The sequence below is a fragment of the Eublepharis macularius genome, chromosome 11 (genome assembly GCF_028583425.1).
Source record: "Eublepharis macularius isolate TG4126 chromosome 11, MPM_Emac_v1.0, whole genome shotgun sequence".
Taxonomy (NCBI): Eukaryota; Metazoa; Chordata; class Lepidosauria; order Squamata; family Eublepharidae; genus Eublepharis; species Eublepharis macularius.
The window spans coordinates 8,368,840-8,391,052 of record NC_072800.1 but is presented as its reverse complement, the minus strand read 5'-3'; the positions used below and the strand labels follow the sequence as shown (position 1 = coordinate 8,391,052).

At 43.7% G+C, this 22,213-nt stretch overlaps 1 protein-coding gene across 4 annotated transcripts in view; it reads right to left on the bottom strand.

Moving 5' to 3' along the window:
* Window positions 1–16,918, bottom strand: part of INO80C (INO80 complex subunit C) — a 70,504-nt gene extending 53,586 nt beyond the window's left edge. For 3 of the 4 annotated variants that reach the window (XM_054991535.1, XM_054991533.1, XM_054991536.1), the window contains exon 1: window positions 16,698–16,918. In XM_054991535.1, the coding sequence (XP_054847510.1) occupies window positions 16,698–16,880 (183 nt within the window). In that variant the 5' untranslated portion in view covers window positions 16,881–16,918. Of the gene's footprint in view, window positions 1–16,304; window positions 16,591–16,697 lie in introns of those variants that run through there. The other variant, XM_054991534.1, reaches the window with a different exon arrangement.
* Between the last annotated feature and the right edge of the window lie 5,295 nt (window positions 16,919–22,213).

Sequence of the window (22,213 nt, the reverse complement as noted above, 5' to 3'; positions counted from 1 at the left end):
TCATTGCCAACTTCTGGCGGGAGCTTTTACAACTGCTGGGCATTGAACAAGGTTTGAGTTCAAGCCATCACCCGGAAACAGACGGACAGTCGGAAAAAACTAATCAGATATTAGAACAGTTTCTACGCTGTTACATTAATTTCCAACAGGATAATTGGTTTGATTTACTCCCCTTGGCAGAGTTCTCGTATAATAACAGCGTACACGCTTCCACGGGAGAAACTCCCTTCAAAGTCGTCTATGGCTTTCACTTCAAGCCATTCCCATTTGAAGCGCTCCCTCCACCTACAGTTTCCAAAGACGTCGCCGAATGGTGGGGGGAAGCAGCCCAGCAATGGACTCAGATTAGAAAACACCTCATCAAAGCCAAACAGGATTACAAAAAGTACGCCGACCACCACCGTGTGGCGGAATGGGAATTACAACCTGGTGATCTCGTTTATCTTTCTACAAAGAATCTGAAAGTAACCCAAACCAGCCGCAAGCTAGCGTTAAAATACCTAGGACCTTTTCCTGTTCGCAAAGTAATCAACAAAGTGACTGTTGCCTTGGATTTACCAAAGAATTTACGCCACGTACATGATACCTTCCATGTTAGTTTATTGAAAAAAGCCCCCTCTGCAAACCAATGGCACACCCGTGCCCCTCCAATCCCTACTTTAATTGATGATCAAACCCACTATGAAGTTCAACAAATATTGGACTCTAAAGTAAAAAGAAATCAGTTGTTTTACTTCATCAGATGGAAGGACTTTGACTCTGGGTTCGATGAGTGGGTGAATTCTGTACATGTTCATGCTCCTAGATTAGTTAAGGCATTCCACTCTCATTACCCACATAAACCTGGGGGGGGGCATCTTAGAGGGGGCAGAATGTCAGGTCCAGAATGCTTTCTTGTATGCCTTTGCTTAACCGACTCCATATTTAATCCTTTCAGTGTTTAAGTGCTCTTTTCACAGGTGTCAAGGTTCCCAGGCAGCTATCTCACAGAAAAGGATTGTTTTGGCTACCGACGTTCCACCAAGAACCGGCCTTGGGAAACTTTCGCTCTCCTGACTTCAAAGGGGTTGTTTTGAGAACTATGGGGGGAGGTTGGGCCTGCTGTGATCTGTTACTTTGTACCTCATGCTTTGGCTGTCATTGGTAACAATGCATATGTACCATCCTGAATATTGCATTCAGGCTAGTGGACTATAATGAACTATTTCTTCAGTAAAAGCCTTTTGGAAATAATGGACTGTTGTCTGATTGCAGGAGGTAGTCTGGAGTAAGGACATTATCTAGCCACAGTTCTGACAGGAGCTCTGTTCAGACTCCCTCAGCTGGGACCCCTCCCAGCAGAGGAGGAGGTGTGGCCAGTGGTTGGGTTGACTGGGTGTTCGTAACACCCTATTGCTGAAGGGTGCTCAGCCACTTGACTTTCTCCCCAATATCCCAAGGCAGAGCACTGTCACACCAGAGAGTGTAGTTGTGAGCTGCACCTGTGGAGCTGCCACCACAGCTCTTAACCAAAGGACACCTTCCCAGACGTTGCAGATTGGGCTTGGCATCAGCCGTGCACTGGCCTGGATCACTTGCAACACGTCTGTTTCCCTTGCAGGCAGATCGCCACTCTCACACATCCCCACAAATTTTTCCTGGCTCAGGGCTTGGATCAATGGGGTGGGCTCTGCTGTCAGGAGCAGGTGTCAAGTGGTGCTGTCTGGCTCCCCTGCCCCCTCTTCTCCCCTCAATGTAAGTTCAGGCAGTTGGGTGGGAATTGAACTGTGGCCCATGAATGTCTGGTGGGGCGGGGGGGAAGCTCCACTGAGGACGTTCATTCTCTGATGGACTGAGCTGCTGGCATCTGATAAGCCAGGCAGAGGGGAAGGCAGAAGTTACTGCAGGGAGGGGGGGGGAGTTGTGGAGATCTTCAGATCTCATCCTCCTGCAGAAGGATGGACCACCCTCCATTTTGCTGTTTGTGGAAGCGGGTATGGACTTGGAAAATCTGGGTCGGACAGGGGGTGGATGGCATCCCCCGGAGCAGTTTCTGTGCTCCTGTGGGCTCTCAGCCCACAGGGGAGGGGGGTCTGGGCTGGACTAGAATGTGGCTCTCAAGGTCCAACCCACGTTCCTGCATCGTTGTGATGCAGTGCTTGTTCAAATGGTGCCAGCACAAGTCTGTGGATACTTTGTACTCCCTTCTGGCATCTCCTGTGGTTTCCAATGGGCATTCCTGTCATTCATTGTAGAATTCCCCCCCCCCCCATGGCAGTTTGATTCACGGATATTAGCAAGTAATATTCTTATTAATATATAGAGCAGATACTGACTGCAGATCAAACTGTTTAAAGGTACAGCAACAGGCTAAACTGTTTTAGAAGCAGTTGGCAATCCTAGCCTGAATGCATAAGAACATAAGAGAAGCCATGTTGGATCAGGCCAATGGCCCATCCAGTCCAACACTCTGTCACACAGTGGCCAAAACCCAGATGTCCTCAGGAGGTCTGCCAGTGGGGAAGGGACACTAGAAACCCTCCCACTGATTGCCCCCCCAAACACCAAGAATACAGGGCATCACTGCCCTAGACCAGGGCCAGATCTACAGTTGCCGGCACCCAAGGCAACCGAAGCTCCTGTCGCTGCGTGATGACATCGTTCCTTGACGTCATCACACAGGCGGTGTGTGGCTGCCCCACAGCAAGCCGGCTGTCCTGGCACGCTGTGGAGCTGGCGGCGGCAGCGCGCATGGCTGGGAGGCCGCTTGCACCATTCGCCTGCCCCGCACGATAAGGGGTGGCTAGCTTGCCGCGCGCCCCTTGTCCTGCAGGGCAGGCGAATGGCGCGGGCAGCTTCCCAGCCACCCACACTGACTTTTGCCTGCCCAGCAAGACAAGGGGCGCGTGGCAAGCCAGCCGCCCCTTGTCCTGCAGGGCAAGCGAACGCCGCAGGCAGCCACCCGTGCTGCCGCCACCAGCTCCACAGGATAGGGGGCGCGCGACAAGCGCACCCCCTGTCTTGCCGCTCGCATGCTCCCGGGGTGGCAGCTGCGCCCGGCACCCCGTCTTTAGTGGCGCCAGGGGCAGATTACACCCCCTGCCCCCCATCGATCCGGCCTTGCCCTACACAGAGAGTTCCATCTATACCTTGTGGCTAATAGCCACTGATGGACCTCTGCTCCGTGTTTATCCAATCCCCTCTCGAAGCTGTCTATGCTTGAAGCTGCCTCCACCTCCTGAGGCAGTGAATTCCATGTGTTAATCACCCTTTGGGTGAAGAACTACTTCCATTCTAACCTGACTGCTCAGCAATTTCATTGAGTGCCCATGAGTTCTTGTATTGTGAGAAAGGGAGAAAAATACTTCTTTCACTACCTTCTCTATCCCATGCATAATCTTGTGACAGTTTGGTGCCAGCTTCTAGGAGCTTTCTCAGCCCCACCCACCTCACAGGGCGTTTTGTTGTGGGGATAATAATAACATACTTTGTAAACCGCTCTGAGTGGGCATTAAGATGCCCTGAAGGGCGGTATATAAATCAAATGTTGTTGTTGTTGTTGTTGTAAACCTCTCTCATGTCACCCCTCAGTCGTCATTTCTCCAAGCTAAAGAGCCCCAAGCACTTTAACCTTTCTCCATAGGGGAAGTGTTCCATCCCTTTAATCATTCTAGTTGCCCTTTTCTGCACTTTTCCCAGTGCTATAATATCTTTTTTGAGGTGTGGTGACCAGAATTGTACACAGTATTCCAAATGAGGCCGTACCATTGATTTATACAAGGGCATTATAATACTTGCTGATACTTGTTTTCAATTCCCTTCCTATTAATCCCCAGCATAGCATTGGTCTTTTTTATTGCCGTCGCACACTATATTGACATTTTCAGTGAGTTATCCACCACGACTCCAAGATCTCTCTCTTGGTCAGTCTCCACCAGTTTGGACCCCATCATTGTGTATTTATACTTGGGATTTTTGGCCCCAATGTGTATTACTTTGCACTTGGCCACGTTGAACCTCATTTGCCACGTTGATGCTCACTTGCTCAGCCTCGACAGGTCCCTTTGGAGTGCCTCACAATCCTCCCTGGTTCTCACCACCCTGAACAATTTAGTGTCATCTGCAAACTTCACAGCTTACTCCCAACTCCAAATCATTAATGAACAAGTTAAAAAAGCACTGGACCTAATACTGAGCCCTGCAGTACCCCACTGCTTACCACCCTCCACTGTGAATATTGCCCATTTATACTCACTCTCTGCTTCCTATTTATTAGCCAGATTTTGATCCATGAGAGGACTTGTCCTTTAACCCCATGACTATTGAGCTTACTTAGCAGTTATGGGGTCTTGGTAACCATGAAAAAGGTGTCTCAAACCTGGCTTACACTTATCAAAGTTTTCTAACAGGAGATATTTTAAGACTCACCTCCCCCCCACCTCCGTAGTGGCTGAACTCAGGAAGAGACTCTGTTTTTTTTTTAAACTAAATAAAAATCATTCCTGTTTGATTCCAAGGCAGAGGTATTATGCCATAAAATAACCAAGGTGTATTTATTTTTTCCATCACTGCAGTTTGGTTCAACAGCCTTTTTCAGACTGAATGTATCACAAATCCTCTTGGGGTTAGCACCCCTCTAAAAGACTGCTCACTTTGGATCACATCCCTATTTATAACATTGTGGCTGTCTTCTTTTTATGAAAAGCCACAGCAGGCAGGCAGAAATGCAGGAATGGATTGGAAAAATGGGCTCTATATAACTTTGGTTGAGAAGAGAGGTTTGAACGGCTCAGCTTGCCATGCTAGGATGATAAAAAGTTCTGCTTGTTTAAAGCTTCTACTGAAGCCTCTGCCTCTTTGCATATGGTCCCTCTAGGAGCAAAATATGCTTTTTCTGTAGAAAAGGGAAATGTATTTTGTGAGCTGATGAAAAAATTCAGGAAGAGGTACCTCTCCTTTTGATGGATTACTCAAAAGATACAGTTCTAAAGAGCTAAGTTGGTAAGCTTTTAGACTTGGACCTGTGAGTCCTGGGTTGAAATTCACCCTCTGTCATGAAGTTCACTGGGTTATCTCAACCAGTCACACTCGGCTGGTCTAACAGGCCTCACAGGTGGTGGTGCCTTCAATAAGCAGGTTGATCTACACAAATTAACAGGTGACCAGACTAATTTTTATGATTCAGCCCTTGAGTTCTGCAGGCCAGCTGTGAGGGACAAGGACCCTTTCGCAGATTAAAAGGTTCTGGGAGGGCAGTTGAAAGAGCGAGGGAGCGGTCTGGTGTGTCTTTTCCCTAGCAAGGATTCTCTAAGCCCCATGCAAAAAATGACTGCAAGGAGACATTCTTCAACACCCCCTTCCTGCCACACCTTTGCAAAGGACCCCAATCAAGGCAGACTTCCCTTCATCCTATCCAACTCCAAGCCCTGGCTTATGCATTTATCCTTTGGCGGGGGGGGGGGGGGAGGGCTGCCAGCAAGGCAGCCCTGCCCTTCATACCTGCCATTTTGCAGAACTTGGGGAGAGATGAGAACCATCCTACTATATAAAAGGCAAGCCGTGCTGGAACGTAATGCCTGCAAAGTCTCTAAGAATATTTGCTTCTATATGTATACATATTAACCTTCCCCTTCTTCCTAGGAGTTCAGCACTGAATTCGGGTTCTCCTCCACTCCTTATTTTATCTCCAGGAAGTTTTTAGAACACTCATTTCTGATATTATGGAAATTAAACAAACATTTTTTTCACGCAGGGAGTTCTTTATCTTTCAAAGACCACAAGCCTAAGCATATTTATTCTGAAGTTCCATTAAAACTGATACTTGCTTCTGAATAATAAGGACAAAAGAGATCCGAAACGATAATACAGTGAATGCACCACACACATTTTTTTCAAAAGGTGGTGGATATTCAGTACTATTTGGCCGCTGACTGAAGCAATATTCTATATAGTATTGCAATTACAGCGGTGAAGCTTTTCACATAGATTGGCTGAGAGGGTGGGATAAAACAGAATGCATATAAAAATTCCAGCACTACCTGCTGGAATTTTTGTGATCAAAATGCAGATGTCTACTGAGTAGGATTAAAGTATCAAAAGCCCTAAGAGAAACTTTTTTTTAAATTATTTATTTTTCATTTTACAATTTACAATATTCATAAATACACATAACATTAATACAAGAAACAAACCTTGGAACGGTCAATAACAATGACAAAGCCAATGTAATAGACTACAAAAACAGTGCAAGGGGGAACAGTGAGGAGATATTCTCATAATATAGCTAAGAAGCTAAAAGTATTGATGTCAGCATTAGGCAGTTGATTAGTATTGTATAAGTAATTCAAAAAGGGCAACCATTGCGTAAAGAATGATGACTGATTCTGTGGTTTATCAATAGAATGAAGGTGGTCTGCTATTTTTTCCATAATAAAAATATCCCATACTTTCTGAACCCACTGTTGTAGCTTCGGAAGCTTGTCTGATTTCCAGTGTGCTGCTAGAAGCATTTTTGCAGCAGAAAGTAACATAAATATTAAATTTTTCCGCACCTTTGGTATGGCAGGGTCTTCCCAAAGACCCAGCAAAATTGATTCTGGAGTCATGAGCAGTTCATAATCTGTAATCTCCTTAATTTTCCTTGAAATTAAGTCCCAGAATGATTGGATCTTGGGGCAAGACCACCACAAATGGATATAGTCACCAATTTGACCACACTTTTTCCAGCAGAGCGGTGTTAAATTGGGATTAATTTGGTGTAGCAATTGAGGAGTCATGTACCATCTCGACAACAATTTAAAAGAAGACATTTTGATATTGATTGCGTTCGAATTTAGGGGCTTGCCAGACGATATTGTGGACCATTGCTCCTCTGTTAAGGGGGTACTGCAGTCCCTATTCCATTTCAATTGGTACCTTAATGAGGATTGATCATTCTGTGAGTTTAAATTAGCATAGATGCTAGCTATGAGGCCTTTACGATGAGGTTGTATTTTTTTTAATAAACATTCAAAATCTGTTAACTCCCGTTTCAAGGAGTCGACAAATAGTTGGCTGCCTATAAGGTGAGATAATTGTAAGTATTGATACCAAGGGACCACAACCTCTGTATCCCCTTCTATTTGCTCCTTAGTTAGGATAGCCCCATGTTTGGTGATGTCAATGATCCTAGATTTCTTAATTACCTTCCATTGCTGAAATGAAATTAAATCCTGACCTGGTGGAAACCACGATTGGTCCAGGAAGGATGATAGGGGTGAGGGTGTAGGAGCTAGATAGTTTCTTACCCTATCCCATACAGATATAGTAGATTTCAAAAATGGATTGGCAAGAGTTTGGGTAGGCCTGTGTTTAGGGTCTGTCCAAATTATATCCTTTATATCATGGGGAAGAAGATGTGCAGTTTCAGCATATGTCCAGTCTGAACTATCTGAGGAATGCAAAAGAAGCACTATGTTTGCTAGCTGTGCTGCCATATAATAACATTTTAGGTCTGGAATAGCCAAGCCACCCTTTTTGGTTGAACGTTTCATGGTTGAAAAATTAAGTCTAGGACGTTTATTAGCCCAAATAAATTTATTTATAAGAGTTTGCCACTTTTGGATATCTTGATCAGTGAGATTAATAGGCAGTATACGAAAATTAAATAAGAAAAGTGGTAAAATCATGGTTTTGACCAGTTGTACTCTTTCAGCCCAGGATAAAGTCAACTTGCTCCATTCTTTAAATTCACCTATATCTTTGAGTTCTAGGGTTTTAAAATTAGATTCCTTTAAATTTGCTAGGTTGACAGGGATTGTGATTCCTAAATAGACCCAGTTCTTGCTGATCCATTGGTATTCATAATTGGAGGCTATCTGAGCTTGTGTGTCTGGGGCTAAATTAATAGGGTAAATTTCAGATTTATTAATTTTAAGACCTGATAGTTGACCAAAGGTATGTAACTTGTCTTCCAAGGGAGGTAATGAAGCAGAAGGGTGAGAGATATACAGAACCATATCATCAGCAAAGAGAGAAAATTTAAATTCAGGACTTTTTATTCTAATGCCTTTGATCTCAGCTGATTGTCTTATGGATTCCGCCAGAGGTTCTATGGCAAGGGCGAACAGTAGTGGTGACAAGGGGCAGCCCTGCCTGGTCCCTCTTGTAAGTTTAATATCCTTTAAATTTATACCATTTATTTTTAACCAGGCCGTAGGGTTGGCATAAAGTAAGCTGATTGATCGTATAAAAGTTTGGCCAAAACCTATGTTTGACAGGAGTCTCAGAAGATAATTAGTTTCCAAGCTGTCAAATGCTTTTTCTGCATCAAGTGACAACAAGAGAGCCTCCATTTGATAGGTAATGCAATGATTGGTTATATTAAGAGATTTACGCACATTGTCTGCCATGTTTCTGTGTGGAATGAAGCCGGTTTGGTCGGGGTGAACGTAATGATTAATGATTTTGTTTAATCTGTTGCCCAATATAGCTGTAAAGATTTTAGTATCCTGATTCAGCAAAGAAATCGGACGATAGGATGATGGGGGGTGACATCTTTACCTTTTTTGGGGATCACAATGACCGAGGCTTCATTCCATGACTGAGGGAAGATGCCCTGGGTAAGAATTGCATTGCAAATCAGCCTGAGTGGTTCTGCTTAGCTATGTGTGAAGCTTTTATAAAATTCAGTAGGAAAACTAGTTTTGTTAAGTTTACGATTCTTGATAATCTCTGTGATTTCTTGGAGAGAAATGGGCGACTCCAAGAATTCCCTATGCGCTGGCCTAAGACTTTTTAGGGAGGGGCAGGATACTAAGAAGTTGTCAATATCAGATATAAAAGGGTTTGTGGTTCTATAGAACTTAGAGTAGAAGTTGTAAAATACTCCCAATATTTCCTTGTTATTGGAAGTATAATCCTTATTTCCTTTTTTAATCAGATTAATTTGGTGGGCTGAGATCTTTTTTCTCACTTTCCAAGCAAGCAAGCGAAGTGTTCCAGGACCTCTGTGCCAAAATTTCTGTTTTAAGAAAAGTAAGTTCTTCTTGATTTTAGAGGACTCTAGAGATTCCAACTTCTTTCTTTCAAGCAGAAGTTATTTGTAAACTTTTTTATTATTAATTTTTTATGCTTAATTTCTAGTGCTTGGATTTTGCTTAAAATGTCCAATCTGAATTTCTCTCTTTCTTTCTTGTAGAAGGAGGCTACTGAGATGATTTTCCCTCTGACCACTGCCTTCATAGCATCCCAAATTGTTGCCTGGGAGACCTCCCCTGCAACGTTCTCTTTAAAATAATTTTCAAGTATTTTCTCTATTTCTTTATGTATAGATGGGTTTAATAAAAGGGATTTATTTAATAGCCAATGAGTTTCTTGTTTTATCGTCTAAATTCAAGTGATTTTCCACCCAGGCATGGTCCGACCAGATTTTACTCCCAATATTAGAAGAAATTAAATTTTGATAAAGTTTACTGGAGGGCAGAATAAAATCGATTCTGGTATGAACTTGATGCCGGGCTGAAAAATAAGTAAAATCTTTCTCTACTCCATGGTGAGCTCGCCAGACATCCTTAACAGCAAATTTATCGAACAACATTTGTAGTTTCAGTTGACACGGTATTTTCTTGCAACGTCTCCCATCCCTCTGGGACCAATCCAGATTTAAATCAGCTATACAATTAAAGTCCCCCCCAATCAGAATCTCACCTTCAGCAAACATACATAGGTTGGAAAAGGTTTCATACAAAAAATCAAGTTGCTTATCATTAGGCGCATAAATCAAAGCTAGGGTTACCCTTGTCCCCTCCAGGTTCCCTTTGATAAATATGAACCTTCCTCTAGGGTCCACTTCAGAGTCTACCCATTGAAATTTGGTATTTTTCGAAAATACAATTGCAACCCCCCCCTTGCGTTTGAGGAGCCGGGAGCTTGGAACTGCAAATTAAATCTATTCGATTTCAGTATCTGAGGCATTTCCTTTTTATAATGGGTCTCCTGTAAAAATAATGTATCTGCATTCTGCTGTGCTAAAGCTGTGGAAACACATTTGAGCTTAATGGGGTTATTTAAGCCTCTACAGTTGAAAGTAACAATTTAATTTCCCCTGTCATGACTTAACATTGTGAAGAGGCTAAGCTGATGCAGAGTACAAGTAATAAACTCAGACAAAAGAAATACAGCTCTAGAATGAAGAATTGCTTCTTCCTTTACCTTGCACGGCTTACCATAGGAAGCTAAGAATGACCACACCTTCCAGGGGAAAACATTAACAGTACCAATTAACCCAAAACACCCCCCAACCAGTAACAACTTAGACATAACTAACCTAAACTATAGCTCCTTGGAACCAAAGAGCTAACCCCTCCAGAAGCACAGAAAGAAATTTCCTGTACAACTAATAGGGAGAAAAGAAATCTTTACCTCCCTATATCTGGAGGTCCCTAAGAAATTTGGGAAAAACAGGTAACTCCCACTCCCCCCACCCCCCGCAGATTGGCAAAAAAAGATGAAACAATAGCTGGAGATGAAAGGGTGAAGGGCAGCGAGAGAAAGAAAGAAAAAAGATAAGGGTAGCGACAGAAGAGAACAGTCAGTTGTCAGACAAAAAAGAAACAAGCCAAAATTTCCCCCCTCTTTTCCTTCCCCCCCTCCCCCACCCCCCTTATTCCTTGCAAGCACTTCGCATCAAAAGCCGAGCCAAACAGGAGACATTGGTGAACAATCTCTAGCTCAAGAAGATGATTTCGTGGGGATCGTGATCCATCTCTCTTGAGTGGGAAGGTTTTGAGCCGAGATGTTTTCTGGCGGGTTGACGATCAAATCTTGGGTTGGCAAGTTCAAATCAGTGAGAAGTTTCAGGCCAGAGACTATATCCACTGCATGAAGAACTCTGCCTTGATGTGTGACCTGTAGCTTAGTCGATGACACCCACTTGTATCTGATAATCGCTTCAGTTAGCGTTGAGGTGACAGGCTTAAGCTCTTTCCTATGCAGCAGCGTTTCATTCGACAGGTCCTGGAAGACTTGTATTTTTTTCCCTTGAAAAGAAAACGTGCCTCTTTTCCTTGCTTCTTGAATGATTTTTTCTTTGGTACGGGAATCCAAAAAGCGGACAATAATGTCTCTGTTAGCATTTGCTCTCAGATTTCGAGGGGAACCCAGCCTGTAAGCAGACAATATGGTTGGTGCCACCCCCTTCTCCAACTGCAGCTCATGAGCAAGCCAGCCTGATAAGAACACAGTTAAATCTGCTGTGCCTTCTTCTGACTCTGTAAATCCACGGAATTTCAAATTATTGTATTTTATTTTATTCTCTAGATCCATTTTATTTTTCAGCCAGCATTCATTTGCTTGCATTATGCGCGCGTCTTTTTGCAAGGACAGACTGAGGTCTAACGCTGAGTCAGCTGTTTTAGTAACTTGCTGAAAAGTTTCATTAATGAGGGTTAGCTGCTCATTCATAGGCTTAAGCAACTTTTCCATCCAATTAGCAAATTTCTCCTCAAGTTGATCTAGTTTGAGATTAATATGGGCTTCCAGTACCCGGATTTCTTTGTCATCTGCCTTCCGACTGGCAGGAGGGCGGCCATCTTGGTTGCAGCATGCAGCTCCATCTCAGCCCCATTCTTTGATTCAGATGGTGAGAAAAAGGTTTTAACCGTTTGTACGGTCAATTCTGAAGCCTTATTTTTATTACCTCCTGTTTTGGCCATGATCTGCTATGAAGAGCTCGGGTTAAAAGCTGCTTAAATCAGTCGGGAGTTTGAGTCAGGAGCCTGAACTTCACGTGTCTGGCATGCACAGTCACGACGCCCCGCCCCCAAGAGAAACTTTTGACTGCCCTTTCAAGAATGTGAAGAGATCCCGGGAGACATAGGTATTGGATAGATATATGCAGGGCTTTTTTTCAGCCGGAACACGGTGGAACGGAGTTCCGGCACCTCTTGAAAATGGTCACATGGCTGGTGGCCCCACCCCCTGATCTCCAGACAGAGAGGAGTTTAGATTGCCCTCCACACTTCTCCAGCAGCATGGAGGGCAATCTAAACTCCCCTCTGTCTGGAGATCAGGGGGTGTGGCCACTGGCCATGTGACCATTTTTTCCACGAGCGATTTAAACTTTAAAAAACTCCCCCCTTGTTCCAGCTGACCCAAAGTGATTTCATTGCACAGTCCTGGAAGTGTGCGTGCACTCTGTGCATGCACACGTGGTACCAGCGGCACCACCTCCCACCAGGAGTTGCCCCCTGTGCTGGCAACCCACTGAGTTCCACCACCTCTTTTCCCAGAAAAAAAGCCCTGGATATATGAAGGATAGAAATATGAAGGTCCAGGGGGGAAATCTGAAATATTGGGAAATCTGAAATATTGTGCAAACCTCAAGTTTTCCAAAGAGCTGCATGAAAATGAAGGCTCTGATTAGGGATCTGAAGCGCTGATACTTTTATTTAAATGTAACTAATTTTGTACATAATTAAAATAATATGTGTATGCTGCTAATAAACTACTGAATAGTTCAACGCCTTTATATTATGAATTTTAACTACACATTGAAGTAAACTATTAGTTTTATTGTGAATGTGTGACCCTTTTTTGACCAAATAATGTATTTTATGTTATTTACCACAAACATTGTGTTTAGTTTTTCCAATTTTTTTCTAGTTTTGAGACAGGAAAAATTAAGATACATGTGCTAAGGTAGCATAGAGTTCACCAGCTTGCAGTTCTCCCTAAAGTATTGAGTATATCTGCAATTTTGTTTGTAGAAAGTGCAGGCATTTAGAACTTTTAAATTCCATAAAATGTCAAATATTGCAATTTTATATACCAAGTTATAAAGGATACATTTTAAATCAACAATATTTACTGTCTTGTAAGCCCTAAATTAATTTTACTGCTGTATCTCCATTTTCTCCAAAAATGTCCACCCCCTCTCCCATGACTTCAAAATTTCCAGAAACTTTACAGCTCTAGGCAGGGAGATGAAAAATAAAATGTCTGAAGACTGTATGCATTATACTTCATCAAAGCACCTGCATATAAAACAGTCACATTTATTCTCCTGCTTTTCTCAGGAGATTAACTGTGTATCCAATATTTCGTTCAAAAGTTACTTAATTTCATGTGCAGCCAGATAACTATAACAACAGATAACACTCAAGACTGGTAATAACATGTTGCTCCTTCTGTACAAGACATCGCAAAATCCATATTTGCAAACGATGCAAAATGGAATTATTCAGGAGTGCATTTTGACAAAGGCAATAGTGCTTTATTATAATGGATTTATTCAAGATTTAACAAGAAAAGACTGTGAATTATACTACTATACACAGTACATATTATCTGGTGCTGCATGTGCTATCTTATTATGTAATTTATTCATTGTTTAATATGCAATATGAATACTTATGTTTTGTTTCAGATTTTTAGTGGTGGTGGAAAGTGCTATCAAGTCCTGCTGGGGTCATCCAGACAAAAGACTAGCAGAGATCGTTTGCCATTGTCTGGCTCTGCATAGAGACCCTCATCTTCCTTGGATGTCTCCCATCCAATTACTAACCAAAGATGACCCTGCTTAGCTTCTGAGATATGACCAGCCTAGGTTATCGAGGGCAGGATTTTCATTTGCTTTAAATTTCCGCAATCCTTCTCTCATTACATTGTTTATTGGATGCCCCGCATTGACCTGAACTGCATAATCCACCTTGAGTCTCAGTGGGAAAGGCAGGCTATAAACAATAACAAATCCAAATCCAATTTATTACAGCAAAAGCCAGCAATATAAAACAATACGATTACAAGCAATAAATCAATACAGGAAAACCACAGGCATAAAGGGATAAGGGTGAAAATGGAATAACAATAATGAAAATAGAAAAAAAATTATAATGTTTTTTTCACTAAGAGAAGTTTACGTTTTCTGATAGCTAAAGAGCAGAATTTGGCCACAGCATAGGTTACTGAGCTCTGAGAATCTTCTAAAAGAAATTTGCGCAGAACTTCTGGTCTAAATTCCAAATAGGATTGCAAAGGGATAAATTTAGACAAAAGAGGTAGTATGAGGCGAGACCGTTCTTCACAATAAAATTCACAGAATAAAAGTATGTGAGTAACCGATTCCACCATATTGTCCATGCATGGACATAAGCGCTCATGCATTGGTATCTGCCAGAATTTGCCGTACAATACAGCTGAAGGCAATGCCTCAAACCGGGCTCTAGAAAATGCCCATCTGTAGGACTCATGGGTAATACTGGATAAATATGGGGCGGCTGAAAAATTAGGCCAAGATTTTAAGCACCTGAAGTTCTTGGGAAGTAAAGCTTCTTCATTTTGAAGTTCAATATCAAGAAGCCTCTGAGTAATAGCTGTTTTTGCCATATTCAGGGTTCCATTAAAAAGATCTTCAGGATTTAGGCCAATTTGCTTGATATTGTTAAAGATTTGTGTGAACCAAGGTGGATAAGGGTTCGCAGCTAGGAGATGAGTTATCATTCCCTTTGGATTATAATGAATTTTCAGCCAGAGGAATATTGCCTGTTCCCATACTTTTAATTCAACTCTGGGTAATCCTGCCTCTTGTCTAAGTATTACATTAGATGTACTCTTGGGAGCACCAAATAGAGATCTAAGAAATTTTGATTGGACTGTTTCAAGAATCTTAAGATTGGCAGAGAGTCCAATTTGTGAGCCATACAAAAGTTGGGCCAAAGATTTTGCCTGGTAAGTTTTTAAGGCCATAGGGAGAAAGCCAGCGCCTTTTCTTCTAAACAATTTAAGGATGGCATTTGCACTTCTCTCTGCTGAAGTGGCTGATGAGGTCAGATGTGCTGAGAATTTGGCATTATAGGAAAAAGTTATGCCTAAATACTGAAAGTTCTTAATTTGATCTATGACATTTCCTTTCATATTCCAGATATATTTCCTAAATGAGCTGCCAAAACGAACAATTTTGGTTTTAGAGAAATTAATTGTTAACAATTCAATGTTACATTGATCATTAAATTTTTCTAAAGCTCGCTTCAAGCCAACTTTGGTCTGAGATAAAAGAACAGCATCATCAGCATACATTAAAATTGGAACTTTTCTGCCACTAGAGAACACAGGGGCATGAGTGTCCGTTGTATGAAAGCATGTGATTAGAGAATTGACATAGATGTTAAATAGGAACGGGGCCAGTAGACAACCTTGTCTGACCCCTTTTTGGACTGGAATTCTTTTTGAGAGTCTGCCGTCCTGTGTAAGTCTTATCTAAAGGCTATTATTTTCATGTAACTTAATTAATAAAAATAATAGCCTTTTATTGATGCTCAAGTCAGCCAATTTAACCCAGAGCCTTCCCCTAGACACAGAATCAAAGGCTGCCTTGAGATCCACAAAGGCCCCATACAGTGTCTTCTTCCAGCGTTTCACATATTTATAAATAAAATAATCTAACACCAAGCAGTGGTCAATAGTGGAGCGACCAGGTGTAAAACCGGCCTGTTCAATCTCGAGTAGATTATGTTGGTCTAACCATTCACACAGTTTTAAACAGAGATGTTTCGTGTATAACTTACAGATCACATTCAAAAGACTAATTGGCCTATAATTTGACGGATCAGAGGGGTTACCCTTTTTAAATATGGGAACAATTGTGGCCAAGCCCCAATCCTTAGGAAATTGAGCTGAGGCATCTATGTATGAGAACAGATTTGCTAAGACCGGAGCCCACCAGTTTATATGCGATTTCAGAAGCTCAGCAACAATAACCAATAAATTAAAACTTCTTGCTTCAGCACTCTTAGTTCAAAGAGCAGTAGACAAGGCAAGAGTCCTGTAGCACCTCTAAGGCTTACAAAATTTGTGGCAGAATAGGAGCTTTTGTGAGCCACAGCTCACTTCTTCAGATACCACAAAAGCTCCTACCCTACCACTATTTTTGTAAGCCTTAGAGGTGCAACTCTTGCTCTTTTCTACTGCTACAGACAGACTAACATGGCTGCCCATCTTGATCTCTCTTAGTTTAAGGATCCAGAGGAGTTAGCCATATTAGTTTCGAGAACCCTTCTCAAAAACTTACGCTACAATAAACTTGGTGCTAGTGGACTCTTTACTTAGTTTAAGGAGTATCCCATGACCCTTCAAATGCTGCCCGGGCGCCTTATAAACCACACACCGGCTGCAACGTTTGAACGCGAAGCTAGGGTTGCCAGCTCTGGGTAGGGAAATTCCTGGAGAATTTGGAGGTGGAGCCTGGAGAGAGTAGGGTTTGGGAAGGGAAGGAGCCTCAGTGGGGTATAACGGCATAGAGTCTATCTTCCAAGGTAGCCATTTTCTCCAGGGGAATTGATCTTTGTCACCTGGAGATCAACTGAAATTCCGGGAGATCTGCATCCACCACCTGTAGGTTGGCAACATCCCGAACGCAGAGCTTGACTCCCACAGTAGTGTTGTGAAAAGCGTCCTGTAGGCTGCGTCGCGAAAGAGCCGGCCATTCAGACGTGACACGCTAGGAGGACCCCCGCCTCGCAGAACTTTTCTTGCCGAGAGACTCTAGCCCATTAAGCCCCGCGGGCTTCCTAAAGACAGCGCCTGAGAACCGAACCCGCCTCGAGGCTTTTTCAGGCCCTTGCTCGAGGCTGAGGGGAACGGAGGACCGCTCCTCAGCACGCATGCGCGCGCTTCCCCACAGGGGCTGGTGCTTGGCCCGCCCCTTCCCCCAGCGCAGGCGCGCAGCCACCCTGGGCGCCTACCTGAGAGCCGAGTCCCGCGACGCCTCCGCTCGGGGCTGCCGTCCGCCTCTTCTTGGCGGCGCTGCCGTTGCCCGGGCTTGAGGGGCGCTTCTTACTTCGAGCCGACGCGGCTCCAGCGCCCGTCCCGGGGGCGCCGGGCAGGGAAAGCGCCGGTGGGAAGACGGCGGTGGTCGAGGCCGCCATTGAGGCAGCGCGAGCGCCTCCTTCGCCTCCTCAGGAGCCCCGCCCAGGAGGGAGGGTAGATGCAGGGGCACGTGACCTGCCCGGCTCTTGCTCTGCGGCGCTGAAGGGGACTGAAGGTGCCCGGGACAGAGGAGGGTCTGATTGTTACTTCCGAAGCCGAGGCAGAGCCCTAGTGGCTGCAGGGAGCCGGCCTTGTGCAGTGGGCAGCAGCAAGCTTAGCCTGCCCAGCACGTAGGGTTGCAAGCTGCAGGTTGATAAATTCCTGGAGATTTGGGGGTGAAGCCTGGAAAGAGCAGGATTTGAGGAGGGGTCTCAGCAGGGGATAATGCCATGGAGTGCACCGTCCAACGCAGCGGTTTTCTCCAGGGGAACTGATCTCTTTGGCCTGGAGACCACTTGTAATTCCGGGAGATCTCCAGCCACCACCTGGAGGTTGGCAGCCCTATAACAGCTGGGGAGCTGCTAGAGAAGGACCTGCTTCAGCCACAGGCCCTGACGATCTCTCAGCAGCGACAGAACAAAACAAGGAGTGAGCTTTAAAGCTTCATCTGGCTGTGCAGACCACTGGTTTGATCCAGTAGGGGAGTTCTTTTTATATTCTCAAAGGGGAAAAAGGCCACAGCCTCTTGTTTTAGTAATGGGCCTGTTCACATGTGACAGTGAACATGTAAATAAGAAAGAGCCACAAAACCTTAATTTTACAAAAGAATCTGGGGACTAGTGCCTGGATAAATGCAGGGTTTAAATCTCACCTTCAGCTGTACATACGTTGAATGAAACTTGAACATTACTCAATGCACACATAGGGAAAAGCCAAGCGTATGCTGTACATGAATTGTATGTGCATTCACTGGGGAATGGGGCTAATGAGGCATCGTGCAGATAAGCACCATTGTATTCACTCCAAGGTCTATGTGGATGGTTTACACTGTAACTGCTGCAAACAGATTTCATGTATGTGTTGCTTGCCAGCTCGCCAACATTGGATGGCCCAAGCTAGCCAGATCTCATCAGATGTCAGAAGCCAAGCAGGACCAATGCTGGTTAGTACTTCAATGGGAGACCACCGAAGAAATCCAGGGTTGCTATGCAGAGGCAGGCAATGGCAAACCTCCTCTATTTGTCTCTTGCCTTGAAAATCCCAGCAGGTGTCATCATAAGTTGTCTACAACTTGACTGCACTGTGCATACATACGGACTGGTTTAGTTTTTTTCCTGTCTTCTGTGAGAACAAGCTATTGCTCTCTCTACATAAGCATCGAGTATATGAAAGCAGAAAGCCAGTATAGTGCTTAGTGGCTTGATCTAGAAGTGGGAGAGACCCAGAATTGCATTCCACTCAGCCACAAGACTCACTGAATGACCCTGGGCCAGCTGCTGCCAGCCTAATGACACGCCAAAGGTTAAGGTAGTGAGACAGAGGAGGGGCAATCCATGTAAGCTGACCTGAGCTCATTGGAGAAAAGGGGATGGTAAATATATGGTAAATATTTTGGATAAGCACATACAATAAAAACCTGAAACATTTCTTACTACATGGTTTATAAATATGAGTGCCCTGCTTTGTTATATCTCATTGGATCCTTGACTGGATCCATTTGCTCCTGGAAGAAAAAGCTTCTGGCTGTGGGCCTAATTCTCTAGAGAAGGAGTGTAGCAGGAGGGTCTTCCTTTCAACCCTCCCCTGTTCCATTCTGGGCTTTGGCAACAACAGCATGATGCAGAGGGAGGAGGTGGACAGTTTGCACCAGGGAAACCTGTATGGTTTAGATGCCACACATGAACTCGTGTGGTGTCCAAAACACTGTGAGAGTCCAAACAGGGCAGGAAACAATATGATTTTTTTCCTCTTATGGTTTGGTCTGGTTTTGGGTGATGTGAGTGGAAGTCAGTGGGTCTTGGCTGTACTGCCAACCCTGAATTGGCTGATCACCTGTATGCTGTGATCTGAATGTGCTGCTAACCCTGGAGAGGACTGCTTCTTCCAGTCCAGAATTCTGTTCCAAACAGCAGCTAGCCCAGTGCCTAGCGGTTGGTGTGTCAGTCCAGGATCTGGAAGATACTGGATCAGATCTTCACTCTGCCATGCAACTTGCTAGGTGACCTTGGGCTAGTCAACCTAACCTACTTCACGTGAGGATAAAATGGAAGTGCAGAGAATGATGTATGCTACCCTGAGTTCTTTGGAGGAAACATGCTCAATGAAGAAACAAACCCTCAAGCAGGGTGCAAAGGCCTGTTTATCCTCTAGCCATAATCAGCTGTGGTTCCTTCACTTGTGCCTCCTTCATGTTTACCTCAAAAATGGAGTGAGAGGGCTAGCTGTTGTGCCACAAAGTATAGCAACAAGAGGACAAAAAGCTCTAGCTGTGTTGGTTTATTGAGGAATCAAGCACTTTATATGTATTTTGAGAAGACATCTTTTTAAGGAGCAGATTCTTTAAAATCTCATGTTGATTTCCAGGTGGGGAGATTTCTTCTTCAAGGATATCACAACCACTCAGTGAAGTCGGAACACATTGTCATGCTTAGGGTTAAATCAGAATTCCTTTCCCCAGAATTCCATGGTTATTGCCTTAAAGAGAGCAATAACAATAAAATATTAACTGTTGTTACAGTCATAGCTTGTGGCAGACTACATTGACTATTCCAAATGAGGAAGCATTCTGGAACAGCTCTTAACATGATATGGAACACCAGGTGCTGGGTTGTGAGCAGTGTTGTATTAAGTGTGATTTGGCCCCTGCTGTGAGAGTGAAAGTGCTAGTGTGGTAGCTGCTCTGTGTTTAGAGAACTTGAAGAAGGATGGGCCACTGTTCTCCAAGGTTGCTACGATTCTGGAATGATTAACACACCTTTATTACACAACATGAGGACTTCAGATTTACATTCTCATTCTAGCAAATGATCAAAGCTTTCCAGAGTGCATTATATAGGCTGCCATACACATGACAAGAAAACACCTGGGATGTATTTTATCCTCATGGTTGGGGCCTCATGGTTGGGGCTCTCTGCACTGGTAGCAAGTATTCTAGAACTAGAGATGCCTGGAAATGAATCAGGGACTTTCTGAATGCAAAGCATGTGCTGCACCCCTGACCTATGGCTTGCAAGTCAGCTGCATCAAAAATCAGTAGAAGACTAGCAAAATGGGAGAGAGAGGATTCGGCTGAGCATTCAGAGTGCTCTGAAATGCTTGTGTCTTTTATCAACACAGCCATCTTGTGGAGCAGATCTTTTATTATTCCTGCCCTGGGACTGATTTTGCCAACATGTAATGGGTTTGAATTGAGGCTTCATTGGATCATTCTATTTCTCATAGTCCCATGAATTTGCTTTGGATTATTCCTCAGTGAGGACTTCAAACAAGTGGTGAAACAGACCCTGTAAACAACTACTTTTACCAAGGGGAGGATGTGAAATTGACTCGGCTGGCTGAGGTCTCAAGAAAAAATGATAGATCCAGAGGAGTTAGTCGTGTTAGTCTGTAGTAGCAAAATAGAAAAGAGTCCAGTAGCACCTTTAAGACTAACCAACTTTACTGTAGCATAAGCTTTCGAGAATCACAGTTCTCTTCGTCAGATGTATGGAGGGTAAGAAGAAACTGATCAGATATATAGGAGGAGGGGAGGAGGGAGTAGATGCAATCAGGAGCTTCTGATAATGAAATCAAGTTATCTTTTTGTAACCAATGACTATGGGTTACAAAACAAACAAGTTATCTTTATTGTATACATAGTCATTGGTTACAAAAAGAAAAAAGCATACTGTTGCACAATGATTAAGTAAAACGAGCAAAGGGAAATAAAATATGTGACATGTATCCACTCACCCTTGGTTTAAAACTTACCCTTATGATGGTTATTTAATGGGTAGCTAGGGTAATCTTAAAAGTTTCCAGATTTCTTGTGGAAGTTCTGTTAATTCTTTCTCTATTAGTTAGCTTTCCTTTTTTAGACCATGAGCACTGATCTGATCCTATGTCCCGGTGTGTGAGAGCCTCCATCCCATGTGAGAGTTGCCCCAAAAGACAGATTCTTCTTTGCTTATTTAATTAAGTACTTGTATCCCACCTTTCTCCCTGAAGGGACTCAAAAGCTTACAACAACAAAGAGACTATATGCTGAAATTAATAACAGACAAAACAGAGAGACCTCAGCAGGCTTCATTTTGGGGTGTTCCTGGATTTGTATGCTGGGTTTTGAGTTTGCTTCTGTATACTATGCTCATGACATCTGTAAAAGTCATTTGCACCTGGAAAACAGAGCAAGGATGGCCCCCCCTAACCCTAACCCCTCACAGAAAGTTGGGATCTGTAATCACCACTCCAGGATGCAATGTGTCACATCAGTTTAACCTCGGAAGAGGCCTTAAGGTAGACCATTGGCCTAGGATCTGGGAGGTCCAACTTTGAATCCCCACTCTGCCATGGGAGCTTGCTGGGTGACCTTGGGTCCATCACTCACTTCCAGCTTAACCTACCTCACAGAGTTATTGTGAGAATGAAATGAAGAAGAGAGCCAGTTTGGTGTAGTGGTTAAGAGTGGCAGGACTCTAATCTGGAGAACCGGGATTGATTCTCCACTCCTCCACTTGAAGCCAGCTGGGTGACCTTGGATCAGTCACAGCACTCTTGGAGCTCTCTCAGCTCCACCCACCTCACAGAGTGATTGTTGTAAGGATAATAATAACACACTTTGTAAACTGCTCTGAGTGGCTGTTAAGTTGTCCTGAAGGGCAGTATATAAATCAAATGATGTTGTTAGAAAGTTGTAAGTCACTTGGGGTCCCCATTGGGGAGGAAGCTGGGATATAAATTAAGTAAACTGATAAAATAAATCTCACTCCTACCCTTGTGGAAAGCATAGACAGTCGCCACAAATCTGGCGATCTCAAAAAAGCTGGGAAAAGCTTTCTTCATTGACTGAGCAAGATATGGGTCCAGTAGCACCTTAAAGACCAACTAGATTTCCAGAGTATGAGCTTTCGAGAGTCAAAGCTTCCTTCATCAGATACATCTCCCTTTGTCAGATACAACTCTCGAAAGCTCATGCCCTGGAAATCTATTTGATCTTTAAGGAGCTACTAGATCCATATAGAATCATAAGAGTTGGAAGGGGCCATACAGACCATCTAGTCCAACCCCTGCCCAGTGCAGGATCAGCCTAAAGCATCTCTGAAAAATATTCATCCAGCCTCTTCTTGAAAACTGCCAGTGAGGGGGAGCTCACCACCTCCCTAGGCAGCTGATTCCACTTTTGAACTACTCTGACCATGAAAAAGTTCTTCCTAAGAGCCGAAACAGATGAGACGAGTTCCCTCAATTCAACCTG